At 41.4% G+C, this 27,789-nt stretch overlaps 1 protein-coding gene across 2 annotated transcripts in view; it reads right to left on the bottom strand.

The window, feature by feature from the left end:
- DPP6 (dipeptidyl peptidase like 6) overlaps positions 1-27,789 on the bottom strand; it is a 778,185-nt gene that overhangs the window by 375,127 nt on the left and 375,269 nt on the right. For both annotated transcript variants that reach the window (XM_065883771.1, XM_065883772.1), the window contains exon 3: positions 9,442-9,540. In XM_065883771.1, coding sequence (XP_065739843.1) covers positions 9,442-9,540 — 99 coding nt within the window. The remainder of the gene's footprint in view (positions 1-9,441; positions 9,541-27,789) is intronic.

Genomic DNA, 27,789 nt, shown 5'->3' with positions numbered 1-27,789 from the left:
GCAACTCCTCAAACCAGGAATTACTACAAGCAGCAGGGCCTGGCCCCTCAGACAGAAGACCAAAAACGGTGAGTGTGATGTTCACATAGTGTCCATGCCCCTCGGAAAGGGAAGAACCAGGCTGGCCCCGCCTCTGCCCCAGACACTCCTTTAGCTGCTGGTGAAGCAGGTCCAGCCTTGCAGAGTGGAATGTGTTGCCAAGGCTGGGGACACTAAGACGATGCTCCAGGTGATGCTCTAATGGAAGTTTTACAGAGTTCTACCACAACCTGGCGGAGCGAGCAACTACTTCTCCTTGGGAAAAGCCAGAGAGAATTTATTTTGGATCAAGCCATAAAGAGTGAATGAGAGTTTCTGAAGCACAGAATTGTTGAATAAAAGCACTCTCTCACACATACACACACACACACACACACACACACACACACACACAGGGAGAACAGACAAAGGCACTAAGTTACTGAACGTAGCTACTGTTCTCATTCGTTACACTGCTATTATTGCTTCTACTGCCCCGAGCACTAAATGATACCCTCTTTTGATTGTTTCCTGCCGGTAACTCCAACAGAAAACCTCGCAGGACAGTTAGCAGATAATCGTTTTAGCTCAGATACTGGAAATATGGGAGATGCACGAGGAAGAAGGCAGAAGGACGCAGAGAGGCAGCTGGGGAACCGTCTTGGTCGGCGGATACGGGAGCTGTGGTGGGGGTGGGCTTTACTGCACTAAGACAGTCCGAGGCGTAACTGGCCTCACGCCAGACGACTGGGTTTCTCTCCTCCCGAGGAAAGGGGGAAACCTCGAAAACTACAACAAAAGCGAGAGAAAGTATTCAATAAATTGGTGCTTGACCCAAACATGTACTCTGTACATGTACATTTCACCTGTTTCTCAGGGGCTTTAATAAGACACGGTGATGCTCTTCGATGTGCATTTTATGTAATGACTTCAAATGATTACTATTATTATCTCCTTCCACACACCGAGCCACGTAAGAACATTTTCACTCTTTGAAACCTGTCCTTTCTGGGCATTCCTTTTCAGTGACTGCTGGCCGATAGGTACAGGCGGTGCCGAATAACCCCCAGGGAACTTTTTGACTCTCTGCAATTCTAAGACTTAATGGTTTTCATTGAAAAAATGTGGCCTTCGAAAACAGCAGAAATACCCAAACCATTTTAATCTCGAATTCCACCTCCATCTAACCCCCTGAGCTTTAGGAGAAAAAAAAAAACACCTATCTGGTTTTTCAGAATAACAACAGAGAAGAAGAGAAAGCAAATGTGGAAATCAAGCTGCTTTGAGCCCTGTGCACTATCTCCAATTTTATCTTCTAAAACATATACTTTTCCAGGATCAACCAGCCACCTGTTATTTTCCTACATTCAAAGGAAGCAATTTTCTCCAATTTTACAGTCTCTCTCACATAGCGTCCGAGAGACAGAGAGGGCTCTTTGCTCACAAGTGCCTGGATTAATGGAAGTAAGCATCAGCAGACAGAGTGGAGAGATTCAGGAGCCAGAGGCCACCGTGGGCTTTCACCACATTCCACTGAAGCTGAGGAGAGAGCAGGCTGGGAGGCCAGGCCTGGCCTGGAGCTTGCAGACAAGCTAATCCAGCCCCGGGCCTGCCTGCATCCTGAAGACACTGGGCAGGGGAAAGCGGGTCCCGGAAGGGGGCAGGTGGCCTCGCCTTGCCCAGAGCACAGGGCATGGGGCTCATCAACCCGTTGCCAAATTTCAGTCCAGGCTGACTTCCCAGGAGAGAACCTGCAAAAGCAAATACTCTTCTCGAGAACGTGTGTTGCCCAGGAGTCTCCCCAGGTGCTATGGCATCAGACCACCTGTGCAGAGTGACTGATGTCATAGATACAGAGGAGACCATTTTTCTGTTGTTGGCAAGTGTGATGAAGGGAAAGCAAAAAGCCGTTTATATACAAATATCACGCCCTCTTTCTGGAATTCGCCTTCCCCCACTATAGTCTGAAACAGGGTTAGTAAGAGGGTAGTTGCCATATAAACTAGTCTGATTAGGGGAAACAAAACCCAAACATGGGTTAGACTGTACAAGAGACTTGCAGGAAATGTGCTCCTGGCGCAGGTAGGGGTTTGCAGCCGCCGAGGGGCCACTTCTCATTGCCGTGTCCTCCGCCTGCCAACGCAAAGTCAGCCGAGCACTAGCTCTCCTGCCTCGCCCTCTCCCAGGTCTTCTCTGAGGCCACCTCCTCAGCCCACTGCCCCTCCCCCAAGTGTAAGCAGCTCCTCAGCGATGCACGCTTTCCACTGGCCGGAGTCACGCCCAGTTCTCAATACTTAAAGAACGTTCCACCGGGTGACCTTTCATCGACCTCTGTTCTGAACTCTATCTGATCACAGAAGCTGACTCACATCCCTGGAGCGGTGGTCCTGGTTCACCAGGCTACCATCTCCGCGGCATCCTTGCTGCACGTCTTCCCGTCCCCTCCCTTTCTACGTGGCCAGCACATCCTGTTCATTTACCTCCCTTTCTACGTGGCCAGCACATCCTGTTCATTTACCGTTGTTCATGGTGCCTTTTCACATCTGTCACTTTGTTTCCACTCACAGCCAAAACTTTCAGTCTCTGAAGACTGACCAAATTAAGGCACATTTATGTACTGAGAGCCTCTGAAGACATTAAAATGATCAAGGAAATATGTTTACGATATGTGTTATAAACTTTTCCCCATATAATAAATATAGTTAGCATTGTCCCACATATTATGTTATCTAAAAGGATAAATATGAAAATGTAATGGTGGTGATTTCTAGTTGATGGAATTACAGGGGATCTATTTTCATCCTTTAAAATAGCTTTCATCTCTTTTCTCATTTACTATAGTAAATACGTAATTCAGATATAATAAAAATATTTGATACGACAGTTAAGCCTAAGCTCTCACTGTGCCATTCCACTATTCTAAAATCTTCAGTTCCAACTCAACTCCTGTTTCTTTAAATTCTATCCCTTTCTCACTGGCTACCCTCCTCTCCCAAGAACCTGCCTAACCTGGTCCCACTTTCCCCTCTGGGCTCATCGATGGCTCTTCTCTCTAGCTGGACATTGTTCACAGATAGTCCACGTGGGCTCCTGCCCCAGGGCCTCTGTGGCTGCTGTTCCAGGCGGCCTGGAACGCCCTTCCCCAGAGAGCTTATCTGCACGATTCTCACATTCAGGTCTCTGCTTAAATCAACTTCATCAGAAAGGATTTCCAACCATTCTGTGTAAAATAGCATGTCCATAAGTTTCCTTATCTTTAAAAGTGGATTGTTTTTTTTTTCCTGCGGGCGGGAGAGGGGCACGCCACGTGGCTTGTGGGATCTTAGTTCCCCGACCAGGGATTGAACCCGGACCCTTGGCAGTGAAAGTGTGGAGTCCTAACCACTGGACTGCCAGGGAAGCCTCCAAAACTAGGTTAGGTAGCAAATGAGAAAATGTTCAAGAAGCGCCAACAGATGGCCACAGACCGGGTGCTTTGCTAGGTGCTGCGAACACATGGTAATTAAACAGAGGCAAATCCTATTCTTGTGGCGTATACATGGAAGGAAAGACAGGCGTTGAGTAAATAATTATATTTAATGTGTGTAATAAAAGGTAAAGTCCAGGATGCATCAGAGCCTGAATCTAGAAGAGCTAGGCAGCAGAGAAAAGGCGGCGGCGGGAGTGAGAATTATGGAGAGATCAAAGGAAAATGATAAACTGTAGGGGTGGTGCTGAGGAGGGATGAGAGTAGAACAGAGAAGAGGAGTGTTCTGGGCAGAAAGAACGTCCTGTGAGAACCACCCTGAGGGAAAAAGAAGACGGACTTCAGAAGCCATCAAAGAAGTTCAAGTCGGTCCAGAGCAAGAGAAAACTGGGGACACATGAGGGACAAGGCAGGAAAAGTAAGGGGACTGATCTCAGAGAGTCTGAGAAGCAGAGGGTGCCCAGGGCTGGGGCTGCACGCCTCTCCTGAGAGCAGTGGAAAGCCAGGGAAAGTTCTGTGACAGGAGATCGGGGGCGGGGAGATGAGTCCTGGACCCGTGAACTCGAAGTGTCCACAAGACATCCTGGTGGACATGTAAATCAGTCAGTGAGACACACACACACAACACACTCAGAAGAGCGTTTGAGCTGGAGCTGCAGAACTGAAACTCAGTGGCATATAGATAGTAACCAGAGTCATGGGACTGAATGAGTGTACAGAGGCTTGAGGATTTCAGACATCTAAAGGTGGAAACATAAAAACTCCACCCCTGTGAGTGACCCCTTCTGCTTGCACCAGAGCCATTACCTGAGGGTCCACTGAGGAGCATGGCTCCTGGTCCTGTCTGCTGCCACGCCTTTCTCCAGTCCTGTATCCTTTAGATGAACCAGCTGACAAATATGCCAATGGCAGTCAGGAGTGCCTGACTGAATCTAAGATGGGCTCTGAGTATTCTGAAGGCGGAGCTGGCAGAAGTTCTTGGTGGATTAGATATGAAGTACAAGGAAAAGAGCAAAGTAAAGGATGACTTCAAGTCTTTCAGCCTGTTCTGCCAGAAGAACGAATTTCTCATCAGCCAAATTGGAAGAGGCTGTGCATAGAGCAGGTGGGTTTGGTTTTTTTCTGGGTGGGGAGGTAGGTCAAGAACTCAGATTTGGCGATACTAAAGTTAGGGTTGTAATGTCTATGAGACGCCTGAGAACTTCAGGAGAGAGGTCTGGTCTGGAGAATAAGTTAGGAGTCATTGGTAGGTGAATATTTTAAGCCATGAGACTAGATGAAAGCACAGAGGGAATGAGTGTAGATACCAAAAGGGGAGGATGAAGACTGAGTCCCGGGGCCACCAACATCAAAAGTCGGAGAGAAGAGCGAGAACCAGCACAGGAGTCTGAGAAGGAGCTGCCCATGAGGCAGAGATAAAACCAAGAGAAGGTGATGACCTACAAGTCAAGTGAGAAAGCTGGTGCAGGTAGAGGGAGTAATCAGTGGTGTCAAATGCTGCTGCTCATCAGATTAAGATGAGGTCTGAGACGTGACCATGGAGTTGAGCAACCTGGAGGTTACTGGTGACCTTGACAAGAGGAGAGTCAGGGAGCGCTGGGGGTGAAAGCCTAACTAGAGTGGGCTTGGCAAGAACTGGAGAAGAGTAATCTGAGATGTCACAGAGAGACACCTGTTTCAGGTTGCAGAGGAGAACAAGAAATTGGGCAGTGCTCAGTGGGGAAGGTGGAGTCACGCTAAGCTTTGCGTGTGTGTTTCGGTGAGGCAAATAAGAGCGTAACTGCCTGATGATGGGAATAATCTGACACAGAGATTTAAAAAATGAACATTTAGAGAAGAAAGGAGACATTTGCTACAATTATTCCTCAGGTAAGTGAAGCAAGTTCACCTCTTATTTTTGTAGATGGAGCACAGACAGGTCCTGTGGTTACAGGCTGGGGGAGGGGCAGAGCACATGGCAGGTGCAGATGGTGGTGGGTAAGGAGATATGATGGTGAGAGTATTCTTAAGCTTTCTTCTGGTCGTTTTAAATGAGAATTAGGATGGGAAGAAGGTTGCAGAAAATTAAGGAGAGAGGAGAAGGTTTGAAATGATCCATCATCTAGGAGTTGCAAAGAGGGAACAAGACAGCCCAGGAAGACTGGTCCATGGACATAAACGGACTTACGTGTCTGGAGTAACCAGAAGACCTCATCACAGCGCCTACCTCATATCACAGAATCCCAGCACAGCACATTAAAGGATCCAAAAGGTTGAGAAGTCCAATGTGGTCACTTATAAAAGACAGAAGAATTTACTCAACTAAGCAAATATGTGGCGAGACTACACCCTGGGCAATTTCAGGAAGTGTATGCCTCTTCCTTTGTAGGAGGGAGTTCAGAGTGAGCTCCGAGTGAGTTCAGATGTTGTCAGTTCTACTGCTCTACACACCTCATCTGACTTGACCCAGGGGTTGCAACAAATATGTGAGGGAAGTCTACAAGAGCTTTCGGACGTTAGAGAATTTGAAGACTGTTAAACCAATCATTTTCAGAAAAGGTAGATCAAAAAATCGTCTCTAGTAAAAATGGGTGAGGAGAAATTTAACTCCAACCCAATCCACTTTCTCCTGATAAATAAAGCATCTTAGTTCTAGACTATTAACTCCAATATTAAACCCAAGAAACATTTGTTAACTTTAGTGGTTAATGTGCACTAAAAGAGCCAAGTCTCTTTCTCTGTGGGGAATTACCCCATTTTTCTTGATCACTTGGATATTTTGTTAGTTCAACATAGGCACCATGAGAGTAAGGGATACTAGAAGAGAAAATTTAAGGAATGGCAACAATTCTGAAATACAACCTACAGCCTTGCTTAAAACACACAATGTAACCCGTGAGGTTGTGAGAGAAATTGGCTGGAGACAGGGGGCTTCGATTCTATACAATGTAGCCGTTCACAGAAACCAGAGAGACCTAGGTTCAAGTCTGAATTTTGTTACTTATTAACTGTGTGATGTTGATCAAGTCATTTAAACACCCTTGGCTCAGTTTCCTCAACCATAAAATGTGAATAATGGTAGTTGTGAGAATTAAATGATTTAATGTGTGCAAAGCACTTAGTAGAGAGCTTAAGATGTGGGAAACCCTCAGTAGTTGATGGTGATGATGATGGTGGTGATGATGGTGGTGGTGATGGTGGTGATGATGGTGGTGATGATGGTGGTGATGGTGATGATGATAATGATGTCATGATGATGATGGTGATGATGATGTGATGATGATGATGGTGGTGATGATGATGGTGGTGGTGGTGATAGTGACAGTAAGGAAGAAGGGGAGGAGGCACAGACAGAGGAGGAAGAAGAGGAGAAGAATGAGGTTGCCGTAGTGATGAGTGATGATGGTGGTAGATGGTGGTGGTGGTGGTGTGTGGTGACTCCAAGTCTACCACAGGGAAACAGTTCCAGAGGCAAAAAAAATGCTTGCATTTTGGGGGTCCATGGGCAATCTGCCTGCTACATTGTAGACACTCAATAATCACTAATTGAATGAATTAATGTTCTGATAATTTCTAAAGCTCATCTCAGCTCCACAACATTTGATAATCCTATGAATGTATAGTAGTCTTTCTGTGGATCTTCACATTTAGACTTGTAATGTAAAAAGTGAATGAATTCTTTGTGGTATTTGTAAAAATCCATTATGAAGGCACAGTTAATCACCACAGTTATTTCATCCACTTTAAGCTATTACATCTTCAGGGAGCAGGAAGCAAGGGACTGATCAGGAAGAGGAATAAGTGAAAGAAAAGTTGGAGGGGGGCAGCTAAAAGGGCAGGGGAAACAGTTATGGTCCCTCACACTCTTGACAGTGCCTGGTCTCTGGTGAGACCTGACCACCTGGCTAATTTGCAATAAAAGTTCACACTGTGCTTACATTTACAAAGGAAGAATTCACTTAAGAAAGCTCCTGCATACCAAAGTCACGTGTATTTGAAACACAGGTGGTCTTATGAATAGACTTAACCTGCTGAAACGGAGAGGCTGGGCATTTTCTGCTGGGCACAAGGCCACTTCTCAACTGCTTGTATTAACGCCCAACTTTGTGGCTATAACAAAATCTTGGCTGGCTTCCTCTGGTCAGAAAGCCAGCTCTATGCATCTGCAGTATAGATTAGCTCATGAGATACAAAAACACCTTTCAACAGTAATCAACACGGGTTCCTGCAGAAACTTAGGTGCCCCTGGGCCTCCAGATCTCTGCTTTTACACTTTTTACATTTTTTGCACAGGGAAAGCTGGTTTAGGCCAAGTCTGAGACCATGGGCACCCTAATATAAAGATCTCCCTATATTATTTTAGCACCTCATGGAGTCTTTGCAGGGCCCCCTCTGACCTGCTCTGAACCCTATACCTTTGAGACCAAGTTTATGCACCTTCGTTGAAACCCCTTCTCAGGACAATGAGGGCGTCACACGCTTCCTGCACCTCGCTCCCGGCTGCCTTTGCTCCTCCCCGTTTTGTGCCCAGAATGACTCTGTTCTCCTTAAGAAGAGAGCGATCACCTTTTATCCCCAAGGTCAGGCCCAGCGCACGATCCATGCTTACCTCCTTTCTCCGCAATATGGGTAAATGCAACCAGGAAGCAGAGGCTGAGTCCCCCTCAACACCAAAGGTAAAATTACTTCCTCAGTCAAATAACAAAGACCTTGGCTCAATCTATGCTTTGGATTTCCATGTGCCCCCCACTGGCATTCACAATATGCTGCTCTCATTTCTCCCCAATTCCATCTTATAAAATACATTCCCTCTGAGATTCAGCTACTTCTTTAATTTTTAAATAAGTGAATCTAAGGATCAGAAATTAATACCTAGGCCATAGTGAAGGACAAAGGAGAAGCTACTGTCCTAGTGGGAGACTAAAGGCAAAAAGTCAACGCTGGTTGATTTTCAAGAGTTTGTGAAGCATAAGAAGCATTTCAGAGGAGTCTGACAGCAAGAAAACGTAATCACACGGTGTCACTCAACAAAACAGTAGTGGAAAGAGCACAAAAGGGGAAGTGAGGAGACAGGCTTCCAGCCACAGCTGTGTCACTAACTAGCTCTGTGACCTCAGAAAATTCACTTAACCTCTCTGGGCCTCATTTACTATAGAAGCCAAGATGTGAACTAGATCTCTAGCATTCCACTACAAAGGTTCTTTGACCTGAGGATTAATTTTCAAGTGCATCCCACTGAGGCTAAGACTAAATGCAAACAATATCCATGGAGATAGCAGCAGAGGTTCTAGGACCAGACTACACGAGAGGGATGCAGCAAAGCCTGCAGAAGATGGGGAGCAGTCATTTACATCTTTCCTCCCAGGACTGCACCCTGAAAACTGTTTCAGACCCAACTACAGGAAATGGACTGTTTTGAACCAAAACATGCCTTTTAAACATACTGCCTTTTTCCACCAGTTCTATTTTGCTTTATTGTTTAAAAATATCAGCCTAAAGAAGATTTCATCCAGATTAAAGTTCAAGACGACAATTAATTTATCTGCATCGATGCACGAGGCTCCGCTGTTTCCTTCATTAGACAGCATTCTAGAAGAAACCTTTTAGTTCCTTTTGGCCCTTGTATCTAGTTGGAGTGAAAGCAAGAGGAGTACAAAAGGGAATAAAGAACATGGAGAAAGGAGGAAGGTTCAGCTGTGTCTCTCCCCGTCTTGTTGCTTAGCAACACCTCACATCTCCATCTGAGAAATTATGATTCAGGGAGGCGACACGGAGGACCCATTTCCCATGAAGAAGCAGCCTGATTTTACCAGATGTGCATTTTCTTAGACTGATAATAAGATGGTGCTCACAGCAAGAGCTCTGAGGATCCACTTCTACAGCCAGAGAGAGAAGGCGAAAGGCAAACTACGACACCCAAACTCTCAAAAAGTGGCAGGGAGTGGGAAAGTGCTTTCTCACATGCACTCAGGACTCACCACTTATCCACTTAGCCTCGGGATCATGAATTTTGAAATCTTCACTGAAGAGATCTTCCAGAGTCACCTTCTTCTTTTGAGACAGACTGTTATCTTCCGCTAGAAAAGAACGAAGCAAATGGTCAAAATATTTGTTTTTTGGTAAAAAAAAAAAAAAGAGGAGTATAAAACATTCTGATTGCCATTCAGAAATAATATATATGGTAAGACATAATTTCTATAAGTAAGTGCTGAACAAAAGAATGTTTTCTGTTTTTAGCTAAGCTATCAAAAACTATGGTAAGGGGGCTTCCCTGGTGGCACAGTGGTTGAGAGTCCGCCTGCCGATGAAGGGGACACGGGTTTGTGCCCCGGTCCGGGAGGATCCCACATGCCGCAGAGCGGCTGCGCCCGTGAGCCATGGCTGCTGGGCCTGCGTGTCCGGAGCCTGTGCTCCGCAACGGGAGAGGCCGCAACAGTGAGAGGCCCGCGTACCGCAAAAAAAAAAAAAAAACCTATGGTAAGGGGAATCACGGTTCAGTAAAATGGCATCATTATGCCCCCTCTGCCTGCAAAACATGAATGATCGTATTTCTTAGATATGAAGGTAAATAGTTGTTTCAAAGCTGACTGATGAGCAATAAGGCGGGAATAGTCAAGAAAGGAAAGGATCTCAACTTGTTATGTAACCAGTCAGTCATTAAGCATTTATAACGCCAACTGCAGATAACATGTTGGATGCTGAAAATTCAAAGACAACTAACACATTCCTTAGGTATTTATTCTCCATGTGCCTCACTTGTTCCTGGCTGCCTTTAGGTTGGGGATTAGTTCTTCAAATAGAATCACGCCCCAAATTCTGTCTGCAAACTAATAGATTTTGCCCTCCCTTACCTGGATCACCATGCTTGGGAGTAAGCACCTGGGATAAGACTTGAACATCCATCCCAAGAGGCAGTGTTTAGCTAAGGGGCCCAGCGGGGAGACTTTAGGAACCTGGCAGCTTTTATCCTGTTTCCTGAGGTTGAAGTGTCTGGGGTTTTAGATCTGCCTCAGAAGACGTTCTCTCCAGTGGCACAAAAATCCATTCATCTACTTTGAAAAGACAAAGGGCTGTCTGGGCATCTGACCTGTGAGACTAAGCAGATTAAACCCACAGAGCAGGACACCAAACCACCTTCATTTCCTTTATAATGAGAAGAAACTCCTTATCTTAACCATTTCTGACGTACATCATTTACTAGAACGTTTATTTATGATCCCGCCCTCTTAAATAGAAGATGCCAGCTGTGGTACTCTTCCTGAAGATTCAGGTCCTCCTTTCTCCCGTTCTGTGTTGGGCTGCTGTGTGGGGCATCCTCAGTGCTAATCAAGGTGTGGAGGTCTGTGTGCCTCCTACGTGAGGTGGTTTCAGATCAGTATGCTTTTACATTTGGATGTTTGGTTGTTACATCTGTTTCTCGCCTCAATTTCTGGCTGTTGAGCCACCTTCACTTCTTGGGCTGTCACAATGCTTACCCTCAACAGTACCCTTTGCCTCTTTCAACTTTCTGTTTCAAAATCTGTGGCAGGTTGGGAAAACAAAAAGAATTTTTGTTATAGTACATAATGAAATAAGAATATAGAATCTCTGAATGAAATCTCCAAAGCTTCCTCTAGGGTTCTAGCATGTAGATTTTGTTACATCTCCTATGGTTTCTTTCTTTTGGCCTCCCTGGATGTGATAGATTACTGAAATTCTCAGAAACGTTGCACACTGATTTCTTGCATATCAAGTAGGATTAATGTGTGTAAAAGTCTTTCGAAATTTACAGAATGATAAGGTTCAAGGTGGCCTTCTTGTTAGACCTGATTATATGTGGAGCTCTCCCGGGGCTGATCAAAACATGTTAAAACCAAACCAAATTCTTTCCTCTAGGACCTTCCTATCTGCAATTGAAGCAGCCCCGAAAAAAGACACACCGCTTCAAACACAATGCATTTCAGTATGGAAGACAGACAATAAATGAACATTTTAAAGATTACTAGACAACGGTCTAATAAAATTTATACCGTGGTCTAGTAATTAAGAAGTATACTTGCAACTAGTCAATAAGTAAGTGCACAGTGCAGTGATTACAGACAACAATACTATATTATAAACATCAAACTTGCTAAGAGACTAGATCTTAATTATTCCTACCAAAGAAAAGATAATTATGTGACCTTATAGAGGGTGCTAGCTAACCCTACAAAGGCACTCATATTGTAATATATAAATCAACACGTTGTACACTTAAACTTACACAATGTTATATGTCAAATATATTTCAATTAAAATACAATAAATAAAATTTAAAAAGAACAAAGAATAAAAATTTCAGTGACACTCAAGTATATGGTCAGAAAATAATCATATTAAAACTTAAATTGTATCTAAGTAAACACCATTATTCAGGGATGATTCTAGCTCCACATTTTGGTTATCCACATGTCTAATAAGAAAAGAATGAGAGACTGTCATTTCAACAAACTTTGGGTAAACTATGAAAAGCCAATTTATTCACTTTATAAAAAATTTTCTTTTCACAAATGACTAGGAATTCATCCAAAAATATATATATTTGGGTTTTTTTTGGCTGCGCCGCGTGGCACATGGAACACCCCTGACCAGGGATCGAATCCGTGTCCCCTGCATCGGAAGCGTGGCTTCTTAACCACTGCGCCACCAGGGAAGTCCAAAAATGTGTTTTATTTTTAAAAAACTATTACTTCCTCTGTTTTTAAAACATACTTTAAAATCTTACACAGCTTAAGTAGGGACAGCTTGTAATGGCGGCATTATGATATACACTATACAAACTGCTCCGCCCACGCCAGGACACTTGATTGTGTCAATATCAGCTCTGCCTCCTCAAAACCATCACCACTGGCCTCTCTGGACCTTGATGGCTTGCTCACATGGCCAAGTGCTATCTGAGTTACTGACTTACAGCCTGATGAATTCCAAAAACCCTTTGAGGTGATGACAAGCACGAGTGACTGCCATGTTCAGGAGTCATGCTGAGCCCTGAAGAATCACAAATGAAACACCTTGTAAGCTGACCTTAAGAATCTCACAGAAGAGCAATGGAACCAAGGCTGAAAGAATGACCACACTGTAGCAGTGACAGGGCTGAGGGCATCAGGACCTGGCGTGCTAATATTTAAGGAGACTGCAGAATAAAAAGTAGGGGGAATTCCAGAAAGAATTCTTTGAGAAAAGAACCCCCTAGCCAAGATAAAAGAGATAAAAGAAAAACATTGAAGCTAGGAGGATTGCAAGGGCATGAAGGCATTGGTGAATGCAGTATTTTCAGGAAATTGTGAGCATGTCGACATTGGCACAGTAGAAAGTGCGAGTTGAAAATGTCTCGAGATGAAGGTAGATTCTCTCATTATATCTGATATTCTGAAATTCCATTAGAAAGTGTCTGCTTGTGGATCTTCTTTAAACATCCTGCTTCCCAGTCAGTAGTATTTTCAGTCTAAGAACTACTTTCTCTGGATCAGGAATATTACCGGTAACTGTCTCAGTCAACATTACCGCTCCATCCTTCCAGACCCCACAGGACCTGCACAGGAGCTTTTAGGTCCAGCCTCCACACTCCTAGCTTTTTCTTTCACGTCTTTGGCATTTTTATGTCTTTGGGAGCATTTGCATGATTTCTTCAGCTCCATCTTCCACTTTATGAATTAGCATCATTTCTTCAGCCCCGTCTTCCACTTTATCTACTTGCGTGTTTTCTTCAGCTCCATTTTCCACTTTATTTTTTCTCTAGTGTGTCTGTTTCATTTCACTACTGAGTTTTAAATAATTATATTTTAATTTCTAATATTCCTAATTAGCTCTTTCTCAAGATCATCGACTCTTACAGTTGCAAGCTCTTTTATCACATCGATCATTAAAAAAAAAAAAACCCTAAAGTGTCATTTTCTGTTTTCCCTAGCTGATTTATATTTCTTTGGAGTTAAGTTCTTATATGTGTTAAGCTGGTGTGCTGCTTTTAGGGGATGGTTTCTGTGGGTCCTTTGATCTTAGTTGTGAGGTTCTCTCCTGCAAGTGTCCTGGTGGTGTGGTCACAAGAATGTCCTGGGCAGTCAGAGGGTCCATCCGGGTAATGGCTCTCACCAGGCCTGTGTGGCCATTTGGGCTGGAGCCCTTTCAGAGATTCAAGAACCTCTGAAAATAAATGCCATTTTAAGGCAGGGGCCACTTGTCCAGCCTCTGGCCTCCATAGACACCAGTATCCTATCCCCTACTGTTGGGCCTGACTTCAGCCTCTGTTCCTTTAGGGCAGCAGGGATTTGGCCTTACTTGCTGCTGTAGGTTTTTACCTGGTCCTTCTTCTAAGAATACTTTTCTATTCTAGGTATAGGAAGAACTCCCTTTCTGGTTTTTGACTGCAGCTATGTTTTTGCTATATATCTTCTCTCATTTCTAAACGCTTGAAATGAAAAGGAAAAACTTCTGTGCTCAACCTGTCACCTTTAAATGAAAATCAATATACACATGGAGATATAAGAAGTGGCCAGTGGCTCTTAGAGTTTGGACTTTATCCTGAAGAAAATTTGGGGATGATTGAAAAGTGAAGTTTCCTTCAGTCCTGTAGTCAGATAACCACACGGCACTTGTAATTAACTTGGCACCTTGGTTAGCTCACTGGCATGCAAAGGTCTGTTATAATCTGTAGTGATGTAGTTGTTCTTTGTGTAGGTCAGTATATAATGCAAGGCTCCTTTCCATTCCTGATGCTTGTTAAATAGCTAAATAGTACAATTATTGGACAACATTCTGGAACCTCTTCTCCAGAGATTTTTAATATTAGAAACAAATCCTTTGACCCTAAAGCAGGTTAATCTGACGCATAATCCTCCCAGGTGTTTTCAATCACTGCTAGTGGTGGTGGGGGGTTAGCTACTGACAAACCCAATGTGATAACAGAGAAAACCTACCCAGATTAGTCAGAAGTCTCTTGTAAACTCTGCTTTTGTTAGAAATTGGAATAACTGACAACTCTAAAATGTTCTGCAGCCTTTGGAGGATTCTGAGAGTTATTACCTCTCGATCCTACAAGAAGGAGGACGAAGGAACACCATTTTATGGAAGGTAAACCTGAGCTCCTGAGAGGCTGAGTGGCTTCTCCAAAGATTCATGGTAAGGCAGTAAAGCTAACATTAACCACATTTGCAGAACTTAAATACTGACATTATTCACAGCATCTGGCTTGTTCACAACCTATCCCAGAACTGGGATGCTAATAAAATCACAAAACGCAGGTAATGTTAATGATGGTCCTGATAAAACACCATGTCTCCAGGTAAAAAAGTTTTCTGTAAATAAAGAAAAGGTTGGAAAAAAACAGCTTAAGGCATACATTTCCTTAATTAGAAAAAACTTAGCCACCAAAGCAGATTAACAAGGAACTCATACTATCAATGTAATGACTGGCACATAGCAAGTGGTCACCCTGCTACGAGTAGTTTGGCTGTACTAAGTGCTTTCAAAACTCGAAGGGGACAAGGACAGTGTGGGTGCGTCAGAAGTAGCTCCACAGAGAGACAGACCCCAACCTGAGACTCAGAGTAAAACTACTCTTACATTTAGAATAAGTCACTGGGAAACTTGCATGTTATTTCTATAGAAGTTGATAATATTTGTATGTTTCCATACAAACACCTACAGAAGAACATGTGGAAATCGATTTTTCATTTTTCAGTGTTTGCACTGTTAGTTCACAAGTTCCAATGACAAAGCATTTGCTGAAAAGCAAATCACTGCAGCCTGTTCCACTGACGACTATCCTAACACAGAGAGCTGCGCAGTAAGAGGAAAACGCTCAGTGAAAACACAGGAAACATTTCCCTTCACTCTGCCCGCATGTGCGCTGAATGAGTGCACTATGTCAGATATGGTTAGAGGCTGGGCCCAATACTTCCAGTTAGATTTCTTTTTCTTTCTTTCTTTCTTAAATAAGAGAAGTTCAGTCAATAATAATGTCTGCTATAGATACTACTCATATTTCCTTGGTAGGTAGATTCTTATCACAATGAAAGAATAAATTTAGTTACGCTACACTACCAACAGCTTAGGAACAATGACATTTAAACCAGGTAACATGCCTACAAATCATGATACGAATTTGGGAATTTTTCACCTAATCCTGAGTTAACCTGTCCAGATCATTTACCACGTGAATCCTTAGGCCAGGACTGAGAAGGAAACATCTCATACACAGACAGAAATCCTAGAGACAGTAGGAAGCAGCAGCCACTGAGTCAAGGGAGCACTCTCTCCCTTTACAAATAGTGAGATGTACTCCAAATTACAGCAAAATACAATTCTCTGGAGAAATCTCTCTGGAAAAGTCCACTCCCGAATGTAAGAAACTAAGTGCCTATGGTTGGGTTAAGAACTGTATTAAAAAGAGAGCTGCCATCTGATCCAGCAATCCCACTCCTGGACATACGCCCAGATAAAACTCTCATCTGTAAAAACAGATGCACGTCAACGTTCATTGCTGCACTCTGTACAACAGCCGAGACGTGGAAACAACGTAAATGTCCACCGACAGATGAATGGATAAAGACGTGGTATACATATATACAGTGGAGTACTACTCAGCCATGAAAAGAAATGAAATAATACCATTTGCAGCAACACGGATGGGACTAGAGATTATCATATTGAGTAAAGTAAGTCAGACAGAGAAAGAAAAATACCGTATGATATCACTTATATGTGGAATCTAAAAAGAATGATACAAATACTTATTTACAAAACAGAAACAGACTCACAAACATAGAGAACAGACTTGTGGTTGCCACGGGGGAAGGGAGTGAGGGAGGGATGGATTGGGAGTTTTGGATTAGCAGATGCAAACTATTATATACAGAACGGATAAACAACAAGGTGCTACTGTATAGCACAGGGAACTATCAATATATTCAATATCCTGTGATAAACCATAATGGAAAAGAAAATGAAAAAGAATGTATATATATGTAAATTGAGTCACGTTGCTGTACAGCAGAAATTAACACAACACTGTAAGTCAACTGGGCATCAATAAAATTAAAAAAAAAGAATTACATTAAACCACATTGTCAGGAGTGACGGTGGAGGAGCTACAAGAAAACCCACAGTCAAGGCTGCTTTTAGGAGGTACTTCTCTTTGACTCATCCAGACGAAGTTGATCGTGCTTTCCCTTCTGCTCCCAGGAGTCAGCATGGAACTGATTATTTCCTTTCAAGTCTACTTTCCATACTAGCTTGATTGTTCCCCTTTTCTTTTTAAGACAAAAATTGTGTCTTCCTCATCCCTGTAAGGAGCCTGGCACATACACACGTTCAGCTAATTTCTGTTAAATGAGCATTTTTAAAATCTACATCTTTGCTTTCACTTTTTGCTTATTTTTTGTAATAAAGTCTTTTCATTACTGAAATATATTATTTATGGTTATAACTCAAATTTATATCTACAAAGAGTCCCACAGATATTGATCTATCTTAAAGGCTTTTTCTTACAAGTTCACATACCTTCTGAAGCATCTAAGGAAGCTCATAGCATAATACCGAAATTAGTCATATTGTACATTTTACTCAAATGCTAGAAACCAAGTTATCAGCATTATTCAACACACCCTATAAATTAAGAAGTTCTAGATGTCGTGCTTCTTTTTAAGCTTCTCAATCAAAAACATCAAAGATATTCATCTCTTCTTTATGCCCTTACCTTATTCTTTTAGATCTAGGAAATAGATTAAAACCTTAAAATACATTTATCTGCCTGTTTCCTTTAGTGAGCTATAACCATTGGACTTCACATAATAAAATGCACAAAGGTTGATATGTTTACCTAATCTTCTCCTTTTTTGGACATTTTTATTAAGATAAAATTTACACACTATATAATTCACCCATCAGAAGTGTACAACTCAATGGTTTCAGTATGTTCAATAGACTTGTGCAACTACCACTGTGATCTAAGTCTAGAATGTTTTCAGTATTCCCCCTTCCGAAGACTCCATAATCATTAGCAGTCACTCTCCATTCCCACCCCTTTCTTCCCAGGCCTAAGCAATGAAAAATTTATTTTCTGTATCTATACATTTGGCTAGTATGGGTAACTCACATAGGATTGTACAATATCTTGATCTTTTGTGATTGGCATATTTCATTTATCATAGTATTTTCAAGTTTCATCCATGTAATAGTATGTAATAATATGTATCGGCACTTCACTCCTTTTTATGGATGAATAATACTCCAAAGCTAATGGCGTTGAGCATCTTTTCATGTGCTTATTGGCTATTTCTCTATCTTCTTTGTCTCCCCTTATCCAGATTGTAAAAGATGCAAAAGTTGAGAAATTCACTACTAGGAGAGGAAAAGCAGTAGATGTGGCACAACAAACTTTTGCCAATATGTCTGAAAGATCAAAAGCTCAGGGTATGCAGACACACGAAAAGCTCTTTGAAACCTAAGTGTGTAACTCATAGATCTCCTCAGCCATCTCAGCAGAAGCCAGACATAGAAAAGGGAGTATCTAGGAAAATCCTGTGGAGGAGTCTTGTCTAATGGAATGGATCCCCATGACATACATAGGAGACCCACAGGTTCTTAAGAATTCTATACCTGCAGTAGCATTGCCAGCTCGGACTGAAAAGGACAGAGAGACTATGAAATAAAAGAAGGGTGTCAGACTTCCAAAATTCTCAGACGGGAAACGTGCTGATAAAATTACTCAGCTACAAACTCATGCTACCTTTCATGAAGAAGAAGAATGATCTCCAGAGGGCAGAGCTGAAAGCCTCAGAGCATTATTCCCAGGCCTTTAAAACTAAAGGAGTTTGCCCAATTGGATTTAGAAATGGTTTGGAACTGGTTACCCCTTTTTTCCCTTCAATTTTCCCCTTTTTTGAACAGAAATGCCTATAACTGTTATCCTATGCCTGTCTCACCACTGTATTCAGAAGAAGACACTTATTTCTTTCGTTTCACAGATTCACGATAGTGATGAATTTTGCCCCAGGATGGAGCACACCCAGTCTTACCCGTAACTCATCTAGATGATTTACATGGTGATATTTGGAACTGCTGAGCTGATGAGATTTTGGGCTTTGAACCGATGCTGTAATAGTTTGAGGCTTCTGGGGGCCTTAGGATGGAGTGAATGTACTTTGTATGTGGGATGGATGTAAATCTTTGAGGTCAGACTGTGTAGACAAGGTAATGCCAAGCAAAGTTGTTCTTATGTACTGGTGTTATGGACTGAATTGTTTCCTCTCTCCCCAGTTCATATGTTGAAGCCTTAAATCCCAATGTGACTGTACTTGGAGACAGAACCTTAAAGGTTGCAGTTAAATGAGATCATAAAGGTGGGGCCCTAATCCAACAGGACTGATATCCTTGTAAAAAGAGAGGAATAGAGACGGAGCTCTCTCTTTCTTTGTCTCTCTCTCTCTCTCTGTGCATTCAGGCAGAGAAAAAGCAATGGAGACACAGTGACAAGATGCCATCTGCCAGAGAGGAAGAGAGGTCTCACTAGGAACCAACCCTGCTAGCCCTTAACCTTGAGCTTAAAGACCAGAGAACTGTGAGAAAATAAATTTCTGTTGTTTGAATGCAGTCTGTGGCTTTGTTATGCCAGCCCAAGCAGAATAATACAACTGGTATTTTCAAAATTTCAATTTGTAAACATTTGTTGTTAGTACACGGAAACACAATTAATATTTGAATATAGACCTGTATTCGGTAACCTTTCCAAACCTACTTACACATTTTATTAGCATTATCTATATGGGTGTTCATTTTGTCTGCAATAAAGATAGTTTTACTTCATTTCAAGTAGAAACAATCCATTAGAATTGCTAAGAAAACAGGTTTGTTTAAGAAAGGCAAGGTCCAAATAAGAATAAACTAGTTGCAGCTATTGATGGATTTTAAGAAACAAGAGTCTATTTGACCTGAAGGCCTCCAGACAAACTGTTTAGTGATACAGAACTACAATTTCTCTCTCCCTATGGTTTTATCTGCATTGTCAGGTTTTACAAGAGAAATATATGTCTAAGCAAAAAATTGTGAATGTTTTAAATAAATTTTCCTATTTATTTGGAATAACTTCTCGTTTTTATTTTTTATAGGTTCCTTAGGTGATTATCCATAGGCTTTGTAGTAAATGGTAAAGCTGTAATCTATTCTTGATACTTAGATAAATTTCATTTTTTTTTTTCAATGTAAAAGCAAAATGCTGGGCTTCCCTGGTGGCGCAGTGGTTGAGAGTCCGCCTGCCGATGCAGGGGACATGGGTTTCATGCCCCGGTCCGGGAAGATCCCACATGCCGTGGAGCGGCTAGGCCCGTGAGCCATGGCCACTGAGCCTGTGCATCCGGAACCTGTGCTCCGCAACGGGAGAGGCCACAACAGTGAGAGGCCTGTGTGCCGCAAAAAAAAAAAAAAAAAAAAAAAAAGCAAAATGCTTTTGCATTTGTTTTAAAGATCTGTGGTTTTTTTGTTTGTTTGTTTGTTTTTGTTTTTTTTTAGTTGAAGGATAGTTGATTTACAACGTTGTGTTAGAATTTTCCATTTTAAAATCAACTGATTGTTTCGGGGGAGATTTTATTAAGTGGAAAGTTGTAAATGTCACCCAGAGCTGAGAGAAAGAGCTGTAGCCACCGTGTTGGGATACAGGAGAAGACGCGTAGGCACCAGCTTCTCCCTCTTGTCTAGTGAGAAGCCAGGAGGCTCCATTCAAGATCAGCAGAACAAGAAATGTAAGTTTAAAGAAAGTCTCACGTGAACTTATGAAAGAGATCTCCAGAGGAACGAAAAATAACCTGACAGGTTCTACAACCCAGAGTGAAGAAAAGGAAGTGGGAGGAAATGTAAGTGAACTAAATGTTCTACTTTGATGGGAAGTAGTCTGTGAATACTGATATACGAGCATAGCATTAAGGATGACAGGAATAAATGCCAGAAGAACCAAACTCAGAAATGGTCAAAAGTAATGATATCTAGGGACTGGTTGTAGAACGGATAATATGAGAAAAGTATTACTATAATTTAATTTAGATTGTTAGTATCTTTTTCACTGTTTATTCTTTAGTTTATCTATATCATTGGGGCAATAAATATTTATAAAGTTTATTCTGATCATAAGCATACACTCACACCCAGATATATTATTTGGGCAATAAATATGTATAAAGTTATATTCTGATCATAAGCATATACACTCACACCCAAATTTATTGCCTAGGTATGTGTCTTCATGATGCACCAATGCCAAGGTCAGCTAACTTAGTCTTAGCACAGTGTGCTACGTGAACAAGGTGTGCAGATCCCAACAGAGAAGTAGGCGGGGCAACTCTTTACCTGGTGCCTGCAAGAGCAGGCATGTCCATCTCAAAATATCGGTGTCACAATAGCAAATATCCTACACACATTTAACGGATGATTTAGTTTCGAGAACCATTATCATTTGTCATACAAAATGTCCACTTTTTAATTTGAATTTTATTAGCTTTGTTGATTGATCTGTATTTAACTTGGCTCTTGCTGTTAAGTTTATATGAATTGTAAGTGGAGTCTGTATCTGCTTAGTGCCTGTAAGTAAAATAATAAAAAGAAATAAGTCAACGTGGGAGATAGATACTGTCTTTTCCTCTCAAATTTTTAAAAACACAAGTATACACCTTAATGTGAATGAATTTCAGTCCCTTTTCTGGTGGTAGAGAGGCTAAAGAATCACAGTTTGAAACTGAGAGGACTCCCCCAGGGAGGAGGGAGGCGCGGGCGTGGGTTCTCACTGGGAGGTGAGGCACGGAACACGGCCATCACCTTGTCCATGGTCCCCAAGGTGTCCAGCACATGTCTCTCTAGTTCTGATCGCTCCACGAGTCCACGTTCATGCCTGTCTTCAAGATGCGGCCACTGTGAAATTGCTGAAGGCATTTATTTCCCTTTGTACAGTTTCCTGGGGCTGCTGTAACACATTGCCACAAATTTGGTCACTTAAAATACAAGTTTATTCTCTCATGGTTCTGGAGGCCAGAAGTCTAAACTCAGCTTTAAGGGAGAATACCTTCTTTGCCTCTTTCAGCTTCTGGGGCTCTGGGTGCTCCTTGCCTTGTGGCTGTATCACTCCAATCTCTGCCTCCTGGTCACGTGGCCTCTCTCCTCCCTCTCTGTCACATCTCCCTCTGCCTCCTTCTTACAGAGATGCATGTAATTTCATTTAGGACCCACTGGATAATCCAAGAAAACCCCACATCTCAAGATGCTTAATGGGACCACATCTGTGAGGACCCACCCCTGGGATGACAGGTTCTTTTTTTGCCTACCACATCCCTCAACACCTTTTGTCCCGTTTCCAACTAACCCACCACTTTAGAAGGCATCCTCTGAAAATGCAATAATCACACACTTACTTAACTTTTAAAAAAGACATAAAAAAAGAATCTGAACGAGGGAAAAGTGATGGAGAAAAAAGACTGGTTAAATCTGATGTTCTGTAGATTATCATTTAACCTAATTTCTGGTGATTTTAAATACCTCACATAAAAGCACAGAGTTAAGTTAGCAATAATCTGGGATTTGGGGAATATGCAATAGCAATCTGAGAAAGTGCATATACATGTTGTTTCTACTTCAGTGATAAATGGTTGTTGAACCAGCGTTTAAGGTGAGAGTTCTGTCTCACTCAGGCAGGTGATTTAACTTCAACTTCTTCATTCCCCTGAGCTGCCTAGTTCATTGTGGACAACTTCTCTCTATTTCTCTGACTTTATTATATCATCCATTTCTGTGTTCTGACCTAGACCCAGAAACTCAGCTTAGACCTGAATTGCTGCCTTTGGGTCCTGACTGGCCAGAGTCTTCCCTAAAATAGCATCTACTAGATCAGCCAGCCCCTTGTAACACATGGTCCCTAAGGATCCCAAAATTCATTTGAAATTTACCAACAGGCTCTCATCTAAACCAAGCAATAGACTCCAGAGAAAACCAGAGTGCCAGGATAAGATGTACTCCTTTTCACAGTTTATATGCAACTATGCCTTTAAAATAGGATGCATAATGTAGCAACGCTTTGAAAAGTACCCCTTTATGAATAAATATGTAGGCACATTTGCCTTAATTTAGAGTCTTCATGCAAGCATGAATAGTAAGCATCTATCGCCATCCTGTTGATAAATGGCTCTTTAGTGTAAGGTTTCAATAAATAAACAAGATGCACCTAACAATCCTTCTAGAACTAAATGATGAAAAGTCAGAAGAGAGATTGTTAAGATTCTCCTAGGGACACACTTCTCAGGACTTTGGAAGTTTGCAACTAACTATAAGGTTAGTAGCAGTGTAAAGTAATTCTTTCTTTTAGGAGAATCTGTCAGAGCTCCCTCTTTTCAAATTTGTTTCAAGTTAAAGAATGGTGCAAACTCACTGTTCAAGTTCAAGGAATGTAGACCTCGTCCCTCCACTATTTCATAAGTCAAGGGGTCTTACTGATTGTGGCAGATACTACACTGCCTCCCCAGGAGCCATGGCCCTCTGCCAACTCAGCAGAGGCAGACTCCTGTGAAATACTTGTTCTCTCAACCCTTTCAGCTAAGGGTAGCCATGCAATATAGTTATATGAATAAGCTGCCTCCTGGCTAGTTTTGGGGAAAGAAAGAAATACATGAGGCAAGTTCTGATTTTCCCTTCTTTCCTGTGAGGGTGCAAGATGAGATGCGTGGCACCGTTGCAGCTACTTTGCTGACATGAAGATGATGGCAGCAGAGAAAGATGGTCTTTGAGCCACTGAATCATCCTGGGACTGAGTGGGTCCAGACTTCTTGTTTTGGGAAACATGACAAACACCTACAGTTTGAAGTATTTTAGTTAGGTATTTTGTTCCTTATGGACGAAAGTACTCTAATGGATACATCATAACATCTGGGCTTTGGAAAAACACTCAAGCTGATCCCTAAGATGGTTAACAGATAGGCTGACCAGGTCCACGAACTTCCTGAAACGTATTCACGTATTTATGAGCACATATATGCCCTTTTCCCCCTTCCAATGATAAGATCACTCATGGGTTTAACACATGCTAAAAGCAGTTATAACATATAAATTGTTATAGACAGTCAGAGCCATAAGAGCACAATCTCGAATTCAGTGCCTGGCCTTCCAGACTCTCCCGGTCAGCCTTAACTCCTGACACTCGTCCCGTCCCTCAGTGGTGGCAGGCCAGGCATCTCCTGTTCAGCAAGCACACCAGGCTCATTCTGGCTCATGGTGACCCTCCTTCTTTTCCTTCCATTAACACCGGATCTGTCTTTCAAATTCCGCATCCTCCAAAATACCTTCCACAAATGCTTCCTGTTGTCACCGATCTCTCCCATATTCTGGATTGTCATAACAAATATCCGCACCACCCATTTACAGCACTTGGTCTCAATTAGCATTGACACATTAATCAGAAACAACAGTAAGAAGAGTAGCAAAACAAATACCTATTTCAAGACTAGAGAGACACGACTCACCCAATTCATCAGCTGGCAGGTGGGTGTGAAAAGAACCTACAAACGCAACCACAGATGCCCAAGTGCAAATGAACAATACTAGAGACCCATCAAGTAACCTATGTGTCCCATGACAGGACACCTGGTCATGGTCACTGATAATAGATGGACTATGACAAGACTGGATTTGGGGGATGAGTTTAATGTAGCAAGGAGAACAGAGAGAAAATGCCTAGAAAAAATGGGCAAACCACCTATTTCTACAAGAAACAATAAGAAACAGTAAGGTATTCATTACTTGTTATGATATACACAAAAGTTATTAAATTACTGTTAAGCTACTGTGTAATTTTCATAAGGATTATATGAGACCTCATGAAAAGACAATCCATCACCGATTAAAACACTGGGCGTAAATACAACTTAAAGTATAACAATGAATCTCACAAACACTATATTGAAAAAAAGAACCAGCTGTAAAATAACAGATATTACATGATTACATTAATAACGTAAGTGCAAGAAGTATAAAACTATGCAAAATTATTTTATGATGTTAGAAATTAGGTTGCCCTTAGGGAGACTAATGATGAGAAAGCATATGGGGCAGCTTTGGGATGCTGGCTACATTCTGGTTTTTTAATCTGGGTGCAGGCTATGTAGTCTGTTCAGTTTGAAAATTCATCAAACAATATAGTGTTTTATATATATAGAAATTATACATATTTATACATACAAATATATATATATTTTATATATATAATGTTTTTAAATTATTTGTTCCAGAATTTTTTTCTCTTTTTTAAAAAATTTTTATTCGAGTATAGTTGATTTACAATGTGTGTTAGTTACAGGTGTACAGCAAAATGAATCAGTTATACGTATACATATATCCACTCTTCTTTAGATTCTTTTCCTATATAGGCTATTACAGAGTATTGAGTAGAGTTCCCTGTGCTATATAGCAGGTCCTTATTAGTTATCTATTTTATATATAGTAGTGTGTATATGTCAATCCCAATCTCCCAATTTATGCCTCCCCCCCTTTACCCCCGCTGGTAACCATAAGCTTGTTTTGTGTTTTCTAAAACATTTTATATATATATATATGTATGTATATATTATATATATAATATATATGTATATATTATATATTTATAATATTATATATATATAATGTTTTTAAATTGTTTGTTCCATAATCTTAAACAGATAAACTTAAAACACTGAGTTACCACTTCACAACTATTAGAATGACCAATTAGAAAATCTGAATCACTGACAACACCAAATGCTGGCAAGGATGTGGAGTAACAGGAACTCTTATCACTGCTGGTGGGAACGCAAAACGGTGCAGCCACTCTGGAAGACAGTTTGGTGGTTTCTTACAAAACTCAACATACTCATCATATGACCCAGCAATCATTCTCCTTGGTATTTACCAAAGGAATTGAAAATGCATGTCTCACAGAAGCCTTCACACGAATGTTTACAGCAGCTTTATTCATAACTGCCAAAACCTGGAAGCAACCAAGATGTGCTTTAGTAGGTGAACGGAGCAATAAATTGTGGTACATCCAGACAATGGAATATTATTTAGTGTTAAAATGAAATAAACTATTAAACAATGATAGTTCCTCCATGGAGGAACCTTTCATGTATATTGCTAAGTGAAAGAAGCCAATCTGAAAAGGCTACATAATGTATGATTCCAACTATATGACATTCTGGAAAGGACAAAAATATGGAGACAGTAAAAAAAAAATCAATGGTTTCCAGGCATTATAGTGGAAGGCAGAATGAACAGACAGAGCATGGAGGATTTTTAGGTCAGCGAGACTACTCTGTATGACACATGCCATCATAAATGTAAAGGTAGATACGTGCCATTATACATTTGTCCCAGTCCATAGACTGTACAACACCCAGGATGAACCCTCATGTAAACTATGGACTTTGAGTGATAATGACGTATCAATGTATGTTCATAAACTGTCACAGATGTACCGTCTGGTGAGGGATGTTGATGGTACAAATGCCATGCATTTCTGGGGGGTGGGGGTGAATGGGAAAACTCTGTACCTTCCTCTCAATTTTGCTGGAACCTAAGACTGCTCTAAAAAATAAAGTCTATTTTAAAAATCCATGGAAATTTTATTACAGAACTTGCTTTGTTAACTAGCAGTAACAACTCAAGTGGAGGGATTCTCTCAGATGTATCAATAATTTTAATATGTAGCTTGTTCCCACATAAACCCATTTCATGTTATTTTGACTGGTGTAAATTCAGAACACTTGACTAAGTTTCTGACTTGGATGCACTTACACCCGCTTGTAAGAGAATCTGATTTATGAACTGTAACTACCAATTTGCTAGATTTCTCTCCCTCTCAATAAAGCCTATTGAGTCCAAGTGAAAATTAAAAAAAAAAAAAAAAAAAAGATGAGCTGGGCACTAGCAATGCAGTTATAAACATTAGATATAAATCAAACAGTTATGAAATTTCAATTCCATAACAATAACCTCTCTGTTATGCTCCCACCCAAAAGATTGGGTCTTATATTCTGGTAACCTCTGCTTGGCCTTAACTCAAAGTCTACCTTCAACATGACTTTCAAATATCCAAGGCTTTTCGCTTTTATACCACCTGAAAGTGTTCTAGTGTTTTCCGTCACAAACAACTGTCCATCTTCTCTACAATGAAAATCCAGAAAAGTCAAATGTCAGGGATGTTTTAATGCAAATATGATCCTGGTGGATTTTTCAGCTCCCACAACCGTAACTGTGGCATTAAAGATTATCAGAGTCCTTTTCATCAGAATGCAAGAGCTGTAGCTGCCCAAAAAAAGGCATACGCTGAGTGTGACCTATTGCAGACACATATTTAACATCTGAAAATAAAAAAGGTAACTTTGAGTCTATTATTCCAAAGAGAAATTTAGAAAAGGGCACAGACTAGCAAGGGAGAAATGAATGACAAAATTGAAAAGGACACATTCTCATCTGGCTAATCCCTTTGGAACTAAGATTGCCTTAAACACTTTTAATTTGATTTTTTAAAACATAAATTGTGCATAACTGGTGATAATTAGGCTGCACTATAGAACAAGGGTACTTGTTGCTCAGAAATATTACCACGAGGCCCTTCGAGATCCTGGGGCACCAAAGTGGCATTCCATCACGATCCTTCCCCAGTTGGAAAGGGGACCCACACATACTCAGAAACATTTTCACCAAAAGACTGAATCCAAGGAGTTCGTAATGGATTGGGGGGTTAAGTAGAAAGCAGATACTTTAATCTGAGTTTTAACAAACCAGAATACAAGACTGGAAAGAGGTAGCACTTGAAAAGATAATTTTTTAAAAGTACATGCTATGAATTTCAAGTCAGTCTATGAAAGGGAAGCAAGGTTGGTAGGGATGCACCCAAACTGCACACATATGTCCAGGGTGTTATTACTACTAGGACTCTCTACTCTTCAAAACTTAACTTCCTCCCTTGTAGAGTGGAAGCCACTCCTGCCGTGGACTCACGGAGAGATCAGTACTAGAGAGAGATGTGCTGGACACTTTGGGGGCCATGGATGAGTTGATGGCCATGCCGTATGTTATGTCCAAGATTCAGTTATTCACAACTCAATAGGTCTTTAACCAGCCCGGCCTGTGACTTCTGTTTTATTTTTGCTTAATGATTACACTGCCGTGAAATTCTCACTGCTTACGTTCTGTCTTTTTCAGTGGATCTAAGCTCCCGTGGAGAACATGTGCATCTTCTTTGCCCACACTTCACCCAGCACTTAGCTCAGTGCCCTCAGCCCCTTGCAGGGATCATTCACGTTTGA

This window comes from Phocoena phocoena, chromosome 9 (genome assembly GCF_963924675.1).
Source record: "Phocoena phocoena chromosome 9, mPhoPho1.1, whole genome shotgun sequence".
NCBI classification, from domain to species: domain Eukaryota; kingdom Metazoa; phylum Chordata; class Mammalia; order Artiodactyla; family Phocoenidae; genus Phocoena; species Phocoena phocoena.
Note: the sequence above shows the minus strand (reverse complement) of the source record. Positions and strands in the feature narration are given on the sequence as shown.